The following is a 21,301-nucleotide window of genomic DNA, read 5'->3' as shown; positions in this document are numbered from 1 at the left end:
AGGAAAATGCTGCCATCTGCTGTAAAGCTAACATACAATTCATATTATGTCTAATGCAGAATATTTGCATACTATTAGAATTAATGCTCTATGAAATATATCTACAGTAGGACTATGTGGAAAGGAAGATGTCTTAGATATCACTGACAGAGAGGGTTTCAAACTCAAAATGATTTACTGTTGCAAAACCAACTTTTAGTCTGAGTTCTACTCCCCAGAAATACATGCAGCATGATCAATGAACTTATTCTGTTAAATGATTTTTTAAAAATAGTGTTTCTCTGTTAGAAAGTGTTGATAATTTTGCTTTATGGGCATCATTTTTCAAATGCTTCTAACCCTAGAATCAGATACTCTTTCGGTCTGTTTCAAATTTATTTTACTACAAAAAAGCCAGCAACTGACCCAGACTAACCACTTACTATTAAACAGGACATATTTTCAAGTGGTTCTTTATAAAATATTATATACCAGTCCACTATATATAATCACAAAGGACTTCAGAGCTATAATAGCAAAATATGTGAGCCAGAAAGTTCAGCACCAACCATGAGAACTCTTTCCTTTCCTTTAGCAGGGGACATTCAATCTGCCAAGTTCTTAAAAGAATTTCAAGAGCTGACAATTTCTCCACTCAGTTGCATCTAAAGTATTCGTTCTTTTTCAAACTTTGGCAATAATTCAGGAAGGGTATATGCTCAACATATGATAATACATTCTGTGTGAATGGGCAATTTTTTTGGCCAGAATAATGGAATTAATTGCTAAAAAGGTTATGACAGAAGGTTATGACAGAAGGTCTAGCTTGAGCTTCTCTGTGCATCCATCCACTTTGGGAAGGGACGTTTCATGTGGACACCAGTTCCAACCCCTTCTTCACAACAAGAATAGAAAACTCTCAAGTAGATAAATGTATGTGTGTACATGGCTCTACTGTCAGTATGTATATCTTATGCATGTGTGTGTGTGTGTGTGTGTGTGTGCTTTGCCATAAACCTATGAAAAATGAAAGAAATATAGCCATAAACACCAAGATACATCAGCAAAGCTGCCAAATTATGTTTATATTTTCCCAAAAGGAACAAAATCAATAATATCTTAGCTCATGAGAGTTTTGCATTAATCCGACTAGTTCTTAAACTTAGGTTTCTCTTTTCCTTTATTTTTCATATGCAAAGAAAATATTTTGGCATGTTAATTAATGGCAGTAGATGACCTACATTTCTCTGATAATAATGGATTACTTAGATTTTCCCTTAAAGCACTGCAGAGACTGCAAAGACTTTTCCTGGTTTAGCAGGGTGGTCAGAATGGCAACCATTTCATAGTAGAGATCTTGCAGCCTGAAATTAAACATATCCAGTCATCATATCAGTATTGAAAGGCAAAAAGACCAAGTTCATTCATTATCAGGGCAACAAAGAAACTACTCCACTCAATGCTCTTTGATGAAGTTCTATTTTCAATATGCAGCAAATGCTTTGGACACTGAGAGTCATTTGGCTATGCCATCTCTAAACCCATCCCTTAGCAACAATCTTGGGGTAACTATTTCAGATGCTTTAAAAAAGAAACATTTTCTATTTGGTCTCAGGATTGAGGGCTATCAAGCATTTGATCATTGCTGAATGCTAAGTGCATGTGAATAGGGTCTAATTCTCAGGTTCATTCTAAGAAAAGGTACACACTTGTATATGGTGGCATCCTGACGATCAAGGGATGTCAAATAGAGGTCAATGAATGGCAGGCTGGCACAGAAATCTTCCAAGAGCATAGGATCTGAATGAAGGAGGGTTTTTTTAAAGCTTTCCGCCATTTCAGCAAAAGTTTTGTACTCAGATGATTTCTAGGGTGAAAAGAGAGGTATGAAGTTTAATTACCAGAATTCACTCAGAAGCCTGGTTTGGTTTCATAGAACTAATGACTGTGTCAGGTTGCTTATTCAAATAGCAGAGAACCAGCACTGGAAAGCATGGGGTGGGAGGTCAGATTTAGAAATTTCCCTCATGAATCACCCCTTTAAAATTTGCAAATTTTGTCCAGTCTCAATATTTAATGATGGGGGTCCCCTCATATCATGCTATGCTATCTTAACATGGAGGGGAGGGGTGTTCCTTGGTGGGGATGAGTGAAGAACACTGGGAATATAAATCAAGAATCTGTATCACAGCAGGGTCACCCAAGGCGTGAAGGTCATCCCAGCTGCCCAGTTAAAGCTAATAGGCACCTACAGTATATTGGGCAGCAGTGATATAGAAAGATGATGGAGGTGGATGATCTTTTAAGTGACAACGGCAAAAACATCATTTAATATGGTGGGGAGGGGAGAGAGAGAAGGCAATGGTACACCATTCCTGTATTTTACCAAGAAAACCACATCAACAAAGTGATTGACAAGATAATGCCAGATGATGGGCCCCCTCAGATCAGATGGCACTCAATATGATATTGAAGAAGAACTGAGGAACTTTCAGAGTAGTAATGTTCTTTATGATGTGGCTAGATTAAAGCTTTTGAGATGCCTGGTTGCTGATGTTTCCATGAGGAAAAGAAAATCCAAAGCTGCGAAGACAGAATTTCAATGGGAACATGGAACATAAGATGCATGAACATGAGAAAGCTCAGTACAGTGAAAAATGAAATGAATTGACTACACATTGACATCTTAGGCATCATTAAATTGAAATGGGCTGGAATGGGACACTTTCTGTCAGAAGATCATACTCTTTACTACTCAGGACATGAAAAACAAGACAGAATGGTTTTGTTTCCATAGTCGGGAAGTATATAGCAAGGACAGTACTTGGATGCAATGTAGTCAATGACTGAATAGTATCAATCAGACTGTGGACAACCCTTAAATATGATGACTATTCAGCTTTATGCTCCAACTATTGATGCAGAAAAAGAGGAGGTTGATAAGTGTTATGATCAATTTCAATTTGAAATCGACAGAACATGCAAGCAAGATGTGCTGCTTGTGGTTCCAAGACTGGAATGCCAAAGTTGCAAGTATTAGGGGAGGAAAACATATTTGGACCGTACAGCTTACAAAATCAAAATGAAGCTAGAGAGCACCTTATCAATTTCTGCCAATCCAATTATTTCTTCTAATGCAGTCTTCCAATAACAAAACAATGCCTCTCTATATACTACTAAAACTCTCATTATGTTTATCTGTTTGTCTGTACTCTCAAGTTAACCCAAATGGTGCATTATACCACAATGATTTTTGAAACAAGGTACCTAAAATCTGCTAACTTAAAGAATGCATAAAAAAATTCAGGACCCGTTACTCCTGTGGAATTGAAATTTCTACGATGTTCAGACCACTTTTATTCACAAAGTTGCAGCCATTGCAGCATCCCCACAGTCACGTGATCATGATTTCCGACGCTCCCTGCCAGCTTCCCACAAGCAAAGTCAATGGGGAAGCCGTCAGGAAGTCGGAAGTTGCTCCCGCTCCCACTGCTTTTTTGCCCACCTGTGGTCATTCTGTTTATCTGTTTAGGTAAGTAAATATTGACTTATTATTGAAATTTGTTTGGCACTACAATTGTTTTTCTATTTATGATATATGCTCTTCTTAGATGATCACAGGACCATCCAGCATTGGGGTAAAAAATATATATGATCAGCCTAAAATTTCATGTTCATTCTGGTCACATCAGATTGGACTACCTTTCTCTCAAAGGATGACCCAATGGATCACAGGGTTGTCTAGCATACATTAACATCACTAGACAGAGTACACAGAAATCAAAAATGACTACATTATTGTATAAGAAAGTGGAAGAGTTCCATTATAACAGCAAAGACATGAGCAGGGGCTGACTATAGAACATACAGTTTCATGAACTATTTATGTCTTAGTTCCAAGTCAAGCTAGCACAGAAGAAGAAAGCCAACCAGTTTCCACAATATATTCATGAGCATATACCCACCATTTTCAAGGAGAACATCAGGAATCATTTTAAAATTCTGAATCTTATTGACAGAGAACTAGAGGAACCATGGAATGAAATCAAAAAGTTATTAAAGATGAATGTGAGAAGAAACTGCTAAAGACCAAGGTATAGAAGAAAACAAATTGCATGTCAGAATGGTGGAAACTGCCAAGTGGAGAAGAGAAGCCAAAGCCAAGAAAGACAAAGATCTCAGGAAGAACTTAACAAAGAATTTCAGAAAACTGCTAAAAGAAACAAGAACCTGTATTATAGCAACATATGTGAAGATATAAAAGATGGGAACAGACATGGAAAAACAAGAAAGGCCTTCCAAAAGTTTTCCAAACTCAGAAGCAAAGTTGGATTGGAAGATGAGTGTGGTTTTAAAATTGGAAGAAGAAACATCAACAACCTGCATTATTTTGATGACACCAGTCTGATAGCTTAAAAACAAATGATCTGGAAATGAGCAAGTGAAAAAATTAGACTTAAGATTAAATATAAAGAAGACCAAACTAACAGTAGATACAACAACCAGCCTTAGAACTGACAATGATTATACTGAAGTGATGTATAGCTTCTGCTTTTTAGGCTCAACTATCAACAGTGAAGGAACCAAAAGTCAAGAGATATACCATAGAGTAGCACTTGGTAGAGTAGCAATGAAGGCCTTAGAAAAGATATTCAGATGCCATGATGTGTCTATACCTACAAAGATCAGAATCATGCAGGTAATGGTTTTCCCTGTGACACTCTATGGAAGTTAAAGTTGGACTTTGAAGAAGCAGGATAGGAAGAGCATTGATAATTTTGAACATTGGTGTTGGAGAAGATCCCTGAATGTACTATGGATAGCCAAGAAAACAAAATGTTAAGTGGATCATATAACAAATCAATCCAGAGATCTTACAGGCCTCTCATGAGGCTCAGATTATCATATTTTGGACAGATGCAGACCTAGCTCTCTTGAGAAGTCTATAATGCTGGGAAAGGTGGAAGTAAATAGAAGACGACCAGCAGCAAGGTGGATGGACTCAATTAGAGTGGGAATGGATGTGTTGTTGGAAGACCTGAAGAACAAGGTTTGGGACAGATCATCGTGGAGAATATCTATTTGAGTGGTCACTCAGAATCAACACTATAAATTTTATAGTTGAAACTTCAAAAAAAAGGTACAGTTGACCAATGATGTCATGGTTGTCCCAGGGTTGGCATTATGTCCCAGACAACAGAGAATAGCCATAGCCAAGGATAAGGGAGCAAACTGAACAGTTTAACAGCTCATCTACACAGCCTCATTAACATGTGCTAGAGGGTGTGCTGATACAAAAACTGCTGCCCTTTCAATTTATTGAATAGATTATAAGCCAGTCAAGTCTGCACTGGATAACTTCTCCAATCACAGATTTTAGGCTTCTTTAGCCATCTGTCTTGGGAGAAAACGAACACTGAGAATTCCTTACTCATTTGAACTCTTACGACAAACAGGAGTTCTGATGAAAGTTGGCACTTAAAGGTATGAAGAAGATGTCATTATTTGAGGGACCGCCTCACCCCAATTACATCCACCCATCCCATCAGGTCCAGCAGGAGGGACATGTTTAGGATTCCATCAGCCAAGGAGCTTTGTTTGGTGGGGCCCAGGAGGAAAGCCTTTTCTGCTGTGGTACCCACCCTTTGGAACATCATTCCCCTGAGGTGAGGTTGGATCCAATCCTGTTGGCCTTCCAGAAGGCCCTCAAAACTTGGTTTTGCCATTGGGCCTGGGGATCCCATGGAAGCATGGAGTCCATTAAATGGTTGGTATAAGTTGATTGCACTCTTCACTGTCTTTTTGTTATTATAGGGTTTTTTTATTGATTTTAACCATTTTATGTGAAGTAAGGCAACCTTCAGAACAGGAAACTGGAATAAGAGATCTGGATTTGGATGGAGGGCTGGATGATTTAGTTTATTTTGAGCCTGGAGATAACGAGTTTTCTATAAAGCCCAAATTTACAACAGAAATCTTTTTTGACAATATCCAGACCATAAAGCAGAAGAGTATTTTGGAGATTTTTCTCTCTTTGGATTCGCAGGAAGGATTTATTAAACCTTTGAAGATGTCTTTGATGGTAAAAAAGGACAACGTGACAAGAAATTACTACCTGAGATTTCACTTGAAGAAAAGCCTAAATGTCAAGCTCCATGATAAGAAGAAAAAGGAATTTAAAGTGGACTTATGGGACCAAAGTTAAAATGTACAAGTTATGATTTTGGATTGGTAATACTGGAATTTATTTTTGGACTGGGATTGTATGATAATGTTTATGGATTTTATTGTTCTAGAAAATAAATAGGTGTTTAATGATGATGGATTAAATGATACTTCAAATGTTGGTAAAGATCTTGGGAATAACATGTCTGTATAAATTTCTTTAACTTTGTTTCTATTTAGAAATTACTCTTGGGATTTTTGCTTGTAACTGAAAGAAATGAAATTTTGACTTTGAGATTTGAGATTTAGAATTGTTTTTGTTATAGAAATATTGTGTTTATTGATATTATTAGAGAAAGAAGTTAAAGTATTATTTTACTTATAACTGTACCAAAGAAGTTGTTATTTTCTTATTTTCTATTCTTCTTTCCTCCCCCTTTTTTTCTCTTTCTCCTTCACATTTCTTTATCTATTTCTTTCTTTTCTGCTTTTCTTTTGATGTCTTTGTGTATTTTATTCTTGTTTGAAACTTAATAATTTTTTTATTAAAGAAAAGATTTTAATTATTTTAATGGATAAATTATATTGCTTGTTAAGCTTTTGTTTTAATTGTGTATCCCACCTAGAATCACATGCAAGCGAAATGGGCGGCTATATGAATTCAATAAATAAATAAATAACTTAAAATGTATGCAAGTTATCTTGCTAAGGATATTGTTATTCCAAGATGCATAAATTGTCATCAGTATGGCTCCTGATGTGCTCAGTTGCTGGTCCTGCCCAGTCGCTTATGGGAAAAACATTGCTGGGAGGGACTCTGCTTTGTGCTTATCGGTGGGAATGTCATCTTCATGAAAGATCTGCATTTGGTCTTCCCCTGACCAAACCACAGAAAATAACTGCACAAGAAAGGTCTCTGGTCTCTTTAGCAGCCAGACCACAAATAGACATGGAGGTGCTGTCAGAATCCTCGCAAGATTTAATAGTAGATTGTTATGATGGCTAGTTTAGAAATTGCTTTTTACATGCTGCAGTTCTGCCATTGTAAATGGGGGGGGGCGGGGAGAAGGAATGAGAAACCTTTAGAAGCAGATGGCTCCTTATCACAGGCGCTGGCATGCTGAAGGTCGTACCAGCAAGGGAATCAGGAGACCAGGAGCTAAGGGGGGTGTAGGGGGGAAAAGTAAGAAAAACAACTTTTGGCGCACTTAGGCTCAGTCTTAGCAATGCTTTGGAACTGTACACTTGTTCTCAATAAATGAACTTTCTTTTGAATCAATACTGGTTGCAAGGAAGGTTACTGGATTTGGGATCAGCAGGTGGCAGATCGTTACAGGTGCACAATCAGTGGCTGGATGGGAGGTCACAGTCCCACAGCAGACTTGGCAGGTCAAAAGAGCTCAGCTGATCACTGACTTCTGAAAGCTTCTGTGGATTGTTTCGAAAGGAGGTGTTTTGGCCCAATAACTGGAAAAACACAATGTGCTTGCTAGAACACCTTGAATCAGCTTCAGTTTGTTTCAGCAGCAGGTTGGCAGTGGGATGGAGTCTATGTTGTCATGACATGTCAACAAGAAATGGTCAGTTGGGCATCTTTATGAAGCAGATGAGCCATAAACCACAGCTTTACTTCTAAACATTGATGAAAACTTGAGTTGATGATACAGTAACTAGTTAATGGAGACTTATCTATTGAAGAATATTATATAAAATACAGAGCCTACCTGTAGATTGAACAACTCATATATTTCTTCCTGTTGTCTTTTTAAGATGGCCTGCTTCTTTGTAATCAGAGTAGTCTGCCTTTCTTCTTTCAGCTTTTGCTCATATCGCTCAGTTGAATTCTGCACATATCAGACGAAAGGATGTTGAGACAAAGGCCCCACTTGCATCTAGCTTCCTACTAAGAATGGCCTCACTGACTGGAGATGACAGGACAAAACTGGAGAGCAGAGTAACACGCTGGGTAACTCATTTACAACAATTTACAACCATATCGGTTAAGTTGTGAGCAGCAGCAATTTAAAATCAGCTGCAGCATTGGCCATATCTCAAATGACAATTTGTTTTCTCTTTGCAAGTTTAAGTTTTCTCTCCATCTGTGTACTCATTCTCTTTCTACTTCCTCAGTTCCTATGTTATCTGGCTGTCCAGGTGGCCAGGGTGAATTTCTGACCATTTCCCCACTTGTGACTTACAGTATCTTCATGGCATCACCCAAGCCACTGAAATCATAAAGTCTTTCCTCATTACAGGTAGCCCTCATTTAGTGACAACTGGGACTGGCAACTCATTCGTTAAGCAAAGCAGTCACTAAGTGAAACTGCAACTGTACTTATGATCTTACTTCAGATTTCCTTTGCTTTACAGACCTGCAAAGGTCATAAATTTAAGGATCGGTCACAAAGTTACTTTTTCATCACCATCATACATGTGAACGGTCGCTACATGTCAGTCACTAAAAGAGGACTCTCTTTTTTTTGGTGTCTTCGAGTCAGTGTTGGCTCCTGGCAACTGCCTGGAAAGACCCCTGCAGTTTTCTTAACTGGCCCAAGGTCACTTTACTGGCTGTGTGCCTCAGGTGGGACTAGAACTCAGAGTCTCTCAGTTTCTAGCCTAATGCCTTAACCAGTTCACCAAACTGGCTGTCTAAACAAGGACTACCTGTACTATTATTTTGGCACAACCATGTTTGGATGACTGAGGAAGACACTCTAATTTACCAGTGGGAAAACAACCTCTGACAATGGTTTATTATTAGTGAATAAAGCATGCCTGACCACACACAGTGTTTAAACCATGGTATTTTCACTAAGCCATAGTGGCTAAGTTACATAACGTTAAGCAGTAATGGTTGGGTTCACACATCATGTTAAGCTCAACAAAATTTATAATGCTTTAGCCTTATGTGTATACCAGACCATGCAGAAATAGTGATATATCGGTTTGCAAACTGATAATATTGATCTGTTCAAATGACTAATTCATACTTTCAGTATTGATACCATGAACTTCTGGGTCCAGAATTTCTCTGCTTCCAGGACATGATCTGGGGTGCAAAAATCTGAAAAACTGCTAGATGGCTGCAAATATATACAAAAACCTCTAATTCTTTGTTCCCATTTAGTTAGTGGTTGTCTGAAGTTTTGCAGACCAGATCTGGTAGACATAACATAAACACCCTTTTCAGCCAAAGGAGGTTTGGTAAACCAGAATCAAGTATGGGACTAGTCTGAGTTACGTTAAAAAAACCAAAATTAAAAATATAGAAAATAGGATAACATATACCCCAAAAGAGGTTTCTATCGAGTGGATGAAATGCTTTAATTTTGAGGTTCTTTAATCCTGTGATAGTTGACATTATTTTTATCCCCAATGCCTATTTCTAATAACTGGGTTTGAGTAGAAATTTTAAAATGCTATCCACTTACCTGAATACCCATAATGACAACTCCAATAAACATATTGAAAAATACAAAAAACCCTAAGAGAATGAATATTATTGTGAATGTTCGACTTGTAACAAATGTTTTAGCATCCAATTCTTCCTGCAAGTCTGTCCAGCCATCAACCTGAAATTTATCAAATTAAACATTACAAGCTAAAGATGTCTCTCGCAAGCATCCGATAAATCATTTCTCTAGTCCAATGCATCTCCCCTGCAACACACACACATTCCTAGTGATACCTAAACTGAGTGCACTTATTAATAAATAGCAAAAATTACCAGTTTGATCATCATTACTGTTTCCTACATTTCACTGCACTCTTGCATGTATGCTCCTTCAGTTATCTTTACGTTTGTTTTATCTGTTGTCTCCGACTGTCATAAAAAAGATTAAGCAGGGTAAAGGCTATTAGCCAGAGGCAGCGTGCTGGGGAACATGAGAAAGTAGGAATGTGTCCATGCCAGGGTGCTTGCAGGGAGCAAGTCAAAAAGTCAAGGTGGTGGCCACAACCAAAATATCACACAGCATGTAAAACAGGGGCAGAACTTGATTATATTGTTGTGGTTGCCATCTTGATGTTTTTGACCTCCCTGTGGACCCCCTGGCCTGTGTCCCATTTTGGGGCCTTCCATCAACACTTAATTGGTCATTGTGGAAAGAAAAGGCTAGACTAAATCAGTTTGGCCTGATCCAGAGAGTTTATGGTTATTTCTGCATGGATCTTTGCATGTTCGCTCTACACATGCACAAGCTAAGCTGAAGAGTGCGATTATTTATTTTTTTAAAGCCAAAGTAATACTGTTCACAAAGTGTACCCAGACATTATGACGGTACTACAGGGAAGTTAAGATCCTTATTGCAAAGTTAATCAGAACAATCATTTCTGGCAACTACACCAGATCAGTTCTGGCAACTACACCAGCTTTATTAATCCTAAGAAAGCAGTTAGTGAAATTATATTCTGAATTTTCAGTGAAACAAGTAAATTCCTGTATCAGGTTCATAAACTGATCCACTGGGGCATCAGAAGCAACTTAGAGAAGGGTCACAAAATTTGTTTAAAGCCTAATCATGCATCATAGGCAGGGCTTGAGCACTGTCAAAACTCACACCGGGCGTTGGTCCTGTTTTGCCTGTGCAAGTCCACAAAGTTTGAGTGATATCTAGATTAAAATTTAGCTCTTGAAAGTGGCTTATTTCCTGCTCCAGTCTAACCCCAACAAAATCAAAGCAAACACGATTGGAGAAACTTCTAATCCTGACAAGTTATTGACCTTGATTTAAATAAACAAGGTTTTGACCCTTGTTTCTCCTTTCATAAGCACACAGATCTTCTTGGTACTCAATCTAGCTGTACCCCAAATTTTGCCTAAGTTCATTTTGCTAAAGAACTAGCCTGGAGAAACTAAGTCTCCAATTTTGGCTCTCACTCTAAAACAGTAATATTAGCATAGTTAGTCTAGCAGAGCTGACCATGATGTGAAATGCATGTAAAATTACCGTTACTAAGCTGAAGAGTGTAAAAAAGGCAGCTGCTAAAGTGCCCCAGTTCTGCGGGTCTCCATGTTGACGGTCTCCATACAAACCATGTCCCAGAATAGCAAAGATAAATATTAGCAAGAACAACAAGACAAGGACATAGATCACATTTTTCACAGTCTGGCCCACAGCTGCCATCAGATTCTGTAGAAGGGAGGAACACAAGAAAGAAAAACCAAGTGAATACAATTTTTGTGACTTTATGTCTATCTTTTCCAACTGGATGTTCTCCAGATGTGGGAGGACAACAATCTTCAGAGTTGCCAGCCACCTCTGGAGGACACAGGACAGGAAAGGCTGTTTTACATGAAGATAAAAAGGGAAGATTTAAACTAAAAAAAATGGGACAGTAGGACATGGAGTTGGATGTATCTTTGCCCATCTCAAGCAAAGTTGCCATCTCACAGAATGATAATCAATGGCATGGCATGCCTAATTGTGGAAAAAGAAACCACAATAAACCAGCATTCCCACAGGCTACTTCAGAGAAAGCAATTTAGGGAAAGCATACAGATTACCGCTTCTGGAATTCTTTCCAATCCCTGCATAGCTCTGTTTTGGATCACATGCCGGAGGAGGGGAGTTAAAATGTCAGCAACACTCCATGCCACTTCCCAACGCCCCTCCTATAGGGATATATTGGGAGATTTTTTTTTCTGGGTGTTTTTTCTTCGCAGCCCCCAGCCTGATTCAACCCATTTTTAACCTGATTTTTCTTTTGCTGGCTCCTTCCCCACACCAGATTTGGTCCCGTTCTATTCACTTTTTTGAGAGTGATTGGGGTGATGGACAGAGTCCTTCCCCCTTTACAACATTTCTTTCCAACATTCTGCTGGGTTGGAAATGATTTCTTAAAAGAGATCCCTGCTGCAGCACGGATAGATAGATGGATGAATGCATCTTAGCTGCGTGCACAACGGCCTTTGCTTTTTCCAGTCCCTGATTTTATTCATTTGTTCAGCAATATTTGCACAACCTCATCACCACAATGAATAAATAACACCATGTCCTTGTGTTTTGTACTCAGAAGTGGATTCTGAAGTACAAAACATAATGTGCAAATATGTCTGAAATGTGGATGCATCTGGTGTTATTAATACTAAAAGGCATGGGAACTGCTAAATTGGTATCATCTTTGATCTGCCATCACAAAATAATTCTTTTGCTGTATCCAGAGGTACCAATGAGCACCTTATCCTGGGTTTGCAGAAATCCATTAACTAAACACCTGAACAGTCCAGCAAATGGATTTGGGATTTGAAGCGTGAGATGTTGTTGGCAGCCACAGCTGTTTGTCTTGAAAGAACTAGCAGATTGACTAGGCACTCTTTGGCATATGTATTTGGCATCCGTATGCTTATAGTAAAGGAAAAGGCAGCCAGTCTATTCTTTCGTCAGTCCCTAGAGTAATATGATACGTGGGCAGCATGGGCTTTTCTGCAGGTTTGAGTTAATAGAAATGTTTGTGATCTTAGCCAAAATCCATGACCAGCAATATGAACTCAAGCAACATTCCCAAGTCAGAATTCACATCTGTTCCTGAGAGAATCTATTGTATGTTCTGATGTCATTTGTAGTACTTTATAAGAGTTAGTTCTGTTTGGAGTTCTTAGCTGGTGACCCTGTGCTTTTCACTATTTCCTCTAAGGGCATATTAAGCAAGAGTTATTATACTGCAGAAGACCCAGAAGATTGACAGCTGCTTCATAATAAACACTATTGATGAGTAGGAACAACAGTACTGTAACAGCTTTGTTTAAAAAGTAGAGGTTCTATAGAAATTACTACTTCTGTCTTAAGTTTACTATTGCTGTGCAGAGTGCTAATAAAAAGAACCGGAACATCAATTACTCGAGGTTTAACTCAGTGCTGAGCACAATGGCTTGTGTTTAGGAGAACCAGAAGCAGCATTCTTCATCTGAAACTGGGTTTTTCTTTCCAGTATGGCTTGGGGCTTAGATTGTTAGCCTAGGGCATTTTTTCTCAACCTTGGCAACTTTAAGATATGTGGACTTCAACTCCCAGAACTCCCCAGCCAGCCAAGGGATTCTTATGAGAGACCAATAGAGTTGGGACCTTCTGAATCTCAGGGCTCAAGCTGTTCCACAGGACAGCTCCACAACAGTGGAACAGGCTTCCTGGGTCCCATGAGATGGCCTTGCTGGATGGAAGGGATCCAGAGCATGCCAGTGCTATCAGTTCTGATGGGAAGAGTTTTGAATGGAGAGGTCTTCTTCCCTATCCAGGAAATGTGGGGTTAATATAGGAGGATCATATAGGCTTCCAAGATAAAAATATATTTTTAAAAATCTTCTAATGGTAAATTAGCATGTTAGGCTTGGTCTTAGAAAGGCATTCCAATATGTGATCCCTTTCCAAAGCCTGAAGGTGAATCTTGGTATTAATGCTGACAGGAGATCTGGAACATTGCACAAGGCCTACAAAACAAATTAGGGATTCCTTTTGAACAGGAAAAGGAAAGCTGTATCTCATTACTTACGGTCATGCCCGGGCTATAGTAGATCAGCTTGAGGACCCTGAGTGCCTGGAACCCTTTCAGCATGGTTACAACATGGTGCATTTTCGGATTGCTACGGTCAATGGTGTACGGGAGGTAAGCAATGAAGAGGACAGTAGCATCGTAACGCTTATAACCATCCTTCCAGTAATTAACTGGGTCTAAGTAAAGGTTCATCAGAAATTCTGTGGTATAGATGGCTAAAATGATCAGATCTGCTACCTAAGAAAGAAATGGTTTGTAAGTGATATCGTTCAAAGGAACATGTTTGTTCATATGTTGCTGATATATATATACAGTGTATGTGTGTGTGTATGTATGTATGTATGTATGTGTGCATACACACACACACACACACACACACACACACATACACACATATATATAGCATGCTGCTAAATATCAGGTAACCCAGAAGGAGAATTGTTCCAGAAACAAAGGATTCCTCAAAAGTGGGAGCAAATATTTAGCTTCCCTAATTAAGGACTTTTCCTTTCAAAGCTTATAAATTACAGTTAGTCATTTTTTTCAGGTTTGTCTGCTTATCTGCCCTCCAGTTTTTGAACTAAATAATAACAACTAGATTATTTAATTTTACTGCTCTTCCACCACATGGTGTAATTTGAGGCAAGCAATTTGAGAATTATGGACACAATGGGCCCATATAGGCTCTCCTTGACAGTTGTGCCACCTGACTTCAATTTTTAAGAATTATTAATTTAATGAAAAATTTAAATAAATGAGAAATTTATATGCAGCAAAGCACAGCAGCCTTTAACCCCTTGATTCCCAAGGCTTCTAGGTCTCACAGATAAGGCTTTATCTTAGCAGAACAGAATAACAGGCAACTGCAATCCAGTCCTTCACTTGGGAGTGGAATTTCCTGCCCAGAAAGAAACAAACGAAAGCTGGGGAGATAGAAGACATGAAGGAAGAAAGCTAGAGAAAATGGCAGGGCACAACCTCACCAGCTTGTAATAATGTGGTGGCCATCCAGATTATTACTGCCTAGATCTGGCAAGCCTACCAATGAGGGCCAAGGGAGAGGGTGGATGAGGGAGGCTGAATTTCAGGCATTCTTCAGTGAGAGGCATCTAACAGACTATTAGACCTCTTCAAGTAATACTACTATGAGTTGCATACCAATGTTAGTGAGTGAGTGAGTGAGTGAGTGAGTGAGTGAGTGAATTAATTAATTAATTAATTAATTAATCAATGAATCTTCAGATTTCAGAGCTGAAATTCTGGCTCATTCAGTTAAAAAAAGACCTCCTAAGAAGACAAGTTTTGCATAGAAAATGGTATGCACCCAATGTCCAGTACAGGAAATGGTATCCACCCTGTGTCTAGTTGTCTAATATGCAGCTAGAAATTTGAACTTAGCTCCATCAATCTTAGATCAGTGATGTCACTTTAATATATAAAACGATGCAGGATCTATCAGTTCTATTTTTTATTTTTAATCTATTGGAAGGTGATAATGTTGTATAAGGGTTAGTGTTTGATAAATAAGCAAAACTATATAGCTCCCATTTCCAAAACCCTTGACAGATTATTTATTAAAAATAAAGCAATGAATGGACTTCTTGACATTAGCCAGGCTTTTCTCTCAGCTTCCACACCAGTGGAATATATAATTAAAGCCAAGAGGTTTGTGTACATTAGCTCCCTTCAAGTCAGTTAAGAGATTCAAGGTATGTGAAAGATAAATGCTTCTCAAGAGGAAGGCTAAATTGTGAGAGAAGAGGTTATTACAGTGCAAACATTTTCATTTCAAGTTCATATTCTTTGAGCTTGAGAGTAAAATATGTTCAGTTCCAAACAGATTACCAAGAAGTGGGTGAAGAGAAAATTATACTGATTACTAGGACGGAAAAAAACAATCCAGATAAACAAGTCCCTATCATACTGAATATGCAACATAATATTTTCCAAGCCTTATGGAATATATGGGAGAGGGAAAGGGAATACATGGAAGATCTGAGTGCACAAGCCAGGCAACTGCTCAGGAGTCAATCCTAACTTATCAGCAATTTTTCTAGTTGGCATAAGGGCTAATAACTAAGTTTGGGCATGGCCTGAACAAAGGAGTCTCAATGCCCTCAGTCAGCAAGCCACAGACCCAGCACTAAAGTGTTGGTTAGTACTATGATTAGAGGTGTAGCAGATGGGTTTGTGGGTTGAGTTTGGATTCAGATTTCAGCTTGATGCCTCATGCCATGTTGAATCTTTGCTTACGTTTGGACCTTGCTGGTCTGTGCCAGGGAGGCTAACAATGGCTTTACAGCTTTGCTACATAGTACTGCTTTTGCTGGAGACCTTCCTGCCCTTGAAGAACCCCAAGCCTTTAGAATTAGCATAAATAGTATGGCTGTTCAGGGCTTTGGATCCAAAGACAAAAGAGTGTTTCACGGTCTGCAAGGGAGCTCCAGGAACCCCTGTCTGCACCTCCTTAAAGCAGCTGGATCTTTCCCAGGATCGCATCACTGTCTTCCGCAGCTGTACTGCAAACCTGGGATAAGATGTGTTTGGTTTCAGGACTTGTACACGGGCACCACGTGCGTACCCATGCTCACTCCAGAGCATCTCTGTACCTTCCAATCTAAAACATTACACCACCCTAATGAATAGTACTTGACTATGTGAAAAGCCCCCAGTTCAGCTAAAGTTCCCGTGATAACTAAATTAAATCCAACAGCATGCATGCAGTTAACTTACCAATACCCATTCCCCAAATCTGGTTTTGGGCTTTAATTTCGTTGCCTTTCCTATGATCCACACCCTCTGCACCTACTCTTTGTATCAGTGCAATTAATTAATTAATACTCTTTGTATTAATTTCCTATCACTGAAATTAATAATTCAGTCACAATTCTTAAGACTCAGCAGAATTGTCTGTGCCTCGGTCACTATGCATCCCTTTCTCTTCCTGCAGATGTTTTTTTTTCCAAAAAGTTATTGCTTTCAAGGCAACCAGTTCTTTAAAGTTTGAACACAAAAGGATGTAAGCTTTGGTGGGTCTGACCCAAAGCCCATCTAGGCTAGCATGCCATTCCTTCCGTGGCTAACTAGAAGCCCCTCAGAAGCTTCCAAGCAGCCCCTGAGCAAAATAGCAGCCCTGTATGACTGATATTTACAGTTATAAATGCCATTGATGCTAGGCATAAAATGCAACTATCACACATTGATAGCCTTTTCCTCCATGAATTGGCTGAAATGTCTTTTGAAACTTGATATTTCTCCCCATCTTCCTCCTCTTTTCTTCTGAAAAGAAATAATGTCTTCAAAGCAATCAATGTCAAATGAGGAATTGTGGCCAGTTCAGCCAGCAGCAGCGTTCATTACCTCCAGGAAGAAATGTGACTCATAACGAACTTTATAATCAGTTTCTAAAGCCAAGAATATTGCATTGAGTGTGATGCTGCTGATCATAATAGACTTGAACAGAGGATGATAGAATATATTTTCAACAAACTTATGCAGCTCAGCATCTCTCCTCCTGGAAAGAAAAATATGACAGAATTGAATCTGCAACCTGAAAAATCCTGTTTTCTTAAGCCCCTGCTTGTTCAAACAAAAACAAATTCATATCATACAGAAGGTGTGGTTATAAGAAGTGCTTTGGAATTAGACAGGAATAGTCAGATAGTTAAAACAACTAACTGCAAGTATAGACTCATTGGATTATCCTTCAATTGTGGTGAAATAGCAAGAAAAGAATTCAGATGTCAAGTCAACTGGGGAATAATATTTCCTTTGCTGGGAAGGGCCAAGTGCTATTAGAGGCAATTCTGCACAGCCACCAGCCTCACCCCTTAGATCCCCAGAAGCAGTTTTGTGTTATTGCAGAAGGGTCCCCATAGCTGCAGCCCATCTTCCCATGGAGCTGGCCAACTGTCCTTCCAACCAAAGGTGGGGGGAAATGCCTCATCTCTGTTCATCTCTAACCAAATTTGCTTTTTTCACTGATAAATAAACAACTGGCTACTATGCTGGGGGAATGGCAAAGCGACACCTCTGAGTCACTAGAGAAGAGAGCACAAATACCAACAGTGTCTTGACTACATGAGAAAACCACCCACCCCACTATTTCAGAGGACTTGCTAGAAAATGGACTTGGCCACACCTCCTCTGGAATAGGAACTAAGCTAATAATCGCATTGGCTTCTGAAGCCTCATGGTGTTGTGGGGACTCAAGAGCATCATGCCCGTTTCAGACTTGCATTTAAAAGGAGCTTTTACTGCTTGCAGTGACAGCCTAGGAAAACTTTTCTTTCTTCCAAAAGAAAAGCCACTGTAGAAGAACGGAATTGAGAACAAAGAAACGACTAAAGTGTTCTGACCATTTTGAATCCCATAGTGGAAAAGGGCCAGAAGAGATGATTTATAACAGAAATGTGAAAGGATAAAGCATCCTAGCCTCTCTCCTGTGTAGATTTTCTTCATTTTTTTAAAAGGAGAAGTATTGGACAATGGTTGTACATAATTCGGTGTTTAGGAGCCTCTGTGTATGGAATGCTTTATTGCATAGCCCTCTTCTCTTCTCCCAGCATTCATGTTCCAATTGTCCACTGTCATAGGCCTTAGTTGTGGCTCTCTCTTCCTAAAAAACTGAAACCTACTTCAAACTCTTGTTTCAAGTTCATTCATAAGTGAACCATGGCTAGAGTTTCTTTGCTGTCAGACCCTTTTAGCCAGAGTTGCCATTCTCAGCCATGGAAATTCATTGGGTGACGTTGAGTCACTCACTCTCAATCCAATTTGCCTCATGAGGTTGCAGTTGTGGGCATAAAATGAAGGGATTTCTAGGTAAGCTTTCTTGAGCTCCTGGAGGAAAGGCAGGATAGAAATCTAATCTCCCCAAACTGGAATGTTATATATGTGGAACTATCACAAAGCAATTGCCTTCTCAGGGGGCAGAGGATTCTGATATGTCTTCACATCGAGGGATCCCATCACACTTGGGGTACAGATTTAGCTATCTTGGAAAGAAGGCTGCATGTTCGGGGCTTTCCTGTTTTGGGGACTCAGCAAGAAGAAAGCACCCCCTTTTGGGGACACTTCATTTCCTTCAATCTGAATGTTTCAAAGACCATCCAGGACATTTGGGACTCCAAAGGTAAAGAGTAATCAGAGCCCATTTTTGTTCAAGTGTTCCTAGAAGAAGTTAGCTGCATTTAGAGTAACAGCCAAAAGAAAGAATAATCTAGAAAGAGAATGTGGGTGTTAGAAGTCAGTGATGTCTCCTAAAAACAAAGTTGTCTGGTTTGGCAGATAAATGTATCCTGTTTGCAATGTTCAGATGCATTATGTGTTGTAAGACATTTTGCCCTATTTCACATGTTAAGCTATAATATTGTTTGTCTGAATGTGTGTGAACCTAATTCCAATGGTTTTTAAGTCATGATTTGTACTGCATGAATCCAGACAATTCTGGTTTCTTCATTAGCCATGGTTAAACAAACTATGATTTAGATTGATGTATGAACTCTCAATTTTTCTCTGGTCATCTACAATTCTGAGTGCAAGCAGAAATATTAAATGCATGCCATGAGCAGACCACAGGACACTGTAGTACATTTGCAGTGCTAACTACCATCCTTGCTGAAACTTTGATGGGCTGCTAGGATATCACCAGAGATCTTGGTCAAGCTGCTGTTCACGTGGAATTTTTGCCATTCAGGACCATTTTCCCCACTGCAATTGCTTCATGTTATTGTTGGAGTTTCTCATTGGTGTTCCTTATTCAGACCTTAAACTCTTTCATGTTCTTGAGTGTACTTTTGCTAGGAATTACAAATGCTTGGATAATATACGATAAGAAACATACATGTGTCATCATTACTAAACTAGAGAGAAACCTTGCAGAAAAGACTGCTTCTTTCTTGCTGCACATAAGCCACCACTCTCTCTGGTACACAGTTTGGGTGAACATTTCTTCTCCTTTTGATCTGGCTAATGCCAAATTTTTCAGAAGTAACACTGTGCTTAACTTTTTCAAAAAAATTTCCCCCTTCCAAAAGAGGCTTCAGCTTTTTTACCCTAATCTTAAAGTGCTTGAGAATTTACTCCAAAATTTTGTTGGTGGTGTTTCTGAGCTTATTTTAGTATTGTAGATGACAACAGAGTCTGCTACTGCCAGGGCTGTCCTTTTTCATTATGTGCCTTCCCATCACTCTGAACCCTCCCTGGCTGCCCATTATTTCTGAACAAGCCCAATGAGAGAAGGTCCCTCATCATCTCTTACCTAGAGAATTAACCAAAGTATGAAAATCCAGGGAGGCTGGAAGTTGCTGAAGAGAAGATTGTTCAGCGTAATGGGGTACTCACACCCAGAACTAAGGACAAACATTTCATTCTTGACCTTGAAAAATTACTCCAAAATTCATCAAATTATCTTCTCCTTTAAAAGGAATTTTGAAATAAAAAGGAAACCTTTTTTTCTGCATGGTACAAAATAATGAGAAGCACATCATTCCTTCCAAGGACATGACATTGAAAATTATTATAATTCTTAAGATACAGTGGTACCTCGGGTCATGAACTTAATTCGTTCCGCGACTCTGGTTGCAACCCGAATTGGTCGCAACCCGAATCAAATTTTCCCATAAGGTTCAATGTAAATACAGTTAATCTGTTCTGACCCCTACGAATTTGGTCACCAACCGATTTTGGTCGCTGCCTGAATCAAATTTCCCCATAAGGTTCAATGTAAATACAGTTAATCTGTTCTGAACCATATGTATTTTTTTTTAAAACCACAAAAATATGAAACAAAGTACAGTACAGTACACTATGAAGAGAGAACGCTAACCTTGCTCGAGGCGACTTCTGGCGTGGAGGACAGGAAGGCGGGTGGGGAGGCGGTTATTGTTTGGAGGGAGAGTCCCCCTCCCTACAGGAAGCCACGACCATGTGTCACGGCAGGGAAAATGGCCACAGATCCTGTTTGTCACGGATACGGAGTTCGCAAACGGAAGCAAAATTTTCCGAACAGTGCTGTTCGTGACCCGAATTGTTCGTGAACAGAAGCGTTCGTGACCCGAGGTACCACTGTACATATACCAGATATAGCTTTGGGCAATATGTGATTCAAAATTTCATGAAACAGTTTCTAGATGTGATATATAACTAAAAAATCCTGGCTGAAAACTTACTGGTATCCAAACAAATAGCGTTTCACTTCAATTTCAGATCCAGACTTAAATGCCTCAAATGAGAGCTTGTTAATTAGTCGAGATTTTTCAGGAAATTCTAAAGAATCCACAGCCATACTTCCCAAAATGTGAACTGTGCTTGTGTTTTCACAACCAACACTGTAAATCAAGAGAAAGCCTACCTGGAAAGAACGAAAGTGCCGGTCTGACCTCACTTACTCTGTGACCTCACAATTTTAGAATGGCATATGCAAAATCTAAGATCTGCTGTCTTGGGCTTTCCCAGTTTAGAGGAAAGCACATTAAACAATCTCATCACTTTGGTAGTGCTGTATTTTTTATTTATAGTATGAAAACTGTAGAGGAAATGATTCAGCTATCAACGTATGGAGGAAAATGATTAAGTACAATTGTTTGCACAAAACAGTTTGCCCACTTTTTAGACTATGCAGTACCAACTTTGAAACTAGTAAGTTGTTCAATACTATGGTAGG

General features: G+C 39.2%; 1 protein-coding gene across 1 annotated transcript; it reads right to left on the bottom strand.

Annotated features, from left to right (window-relative positions):
• Positions 1-1,121: 1,121 nt before the first annotated feature.
• On the bottom strand, positions 1,122-20,923 carry CATSPER3 (cation channel sperm associated 3). The gene is made up of 8 exons (XM_007431198.2): positions 20,808-20,923; positions 16,996-17,149; positions 13,633-13,872; positions 11,094-11,276; positions 9,576-9,716; positions 7,869-7,988; positions 1,689-1,846; positions 1,122-1,343 (listed from the first exon to the last, which is right to left on the bottom strand). Exons 1-8 carry the CDS (start codon positions 20,921-20,923, stop codon positions 1,241-1,243), a joined length of 1,215 nt encoding a protein of 404 aa, XP_007431260.1. The 3' UTR covers positions 1,122-1,240.
• Between the last annotated feature and the right edge of the window lie 378 nt (positions 20,924-21,301).

Source organism: Python bivittatus, unplaced genomic scaffold, assembly GCF_059951505.1.
Source record: "Python bivittatus isolate LINGU-HERP-01145 unplaced genomic scaffold, Pbiv_v1 ctg000080_np1212, whole genome shotgun sequence".
Taxonomy (NCBI): Eukaryota; Metazoa; Chordata; class Lepidosauria; order Squamata; family Pythonidae; genus Python; species Python bivittatus.
The sequence above is the reverse complement of the archived record's forward strand: the minus strand, read 5'-3'. Positions and strand labels throughout refer to the sequence as shown.

What these genes read in the sequence shown, in the direction of transcription:
- CATSPER3 (XM_007431198.2), bottom strand. Translation starts at nt 20,923, where the DNA reads ATGGCTGTGGATTCTTTAGAATTTCCTGAAAAATCTCGACTAATTAAC. An exon ending in TTGTCATTATGGGTATTCAG is followed by an intron (nt 7,989 to 9,575) that starts GTAAGTGGATAG and finishes TGATATGTGCAG; the next exon opens with AATTCAACTGAGCGATATGA. An exon ending in CAGGATGCCACCATATACAA is followed by an intron (nt 1,344 to 1,688) that starts GTGTGTACCTTT and finishes GTTTAATTTCAG; the next exon opens with GCTGCAAGATCTCTACTATG.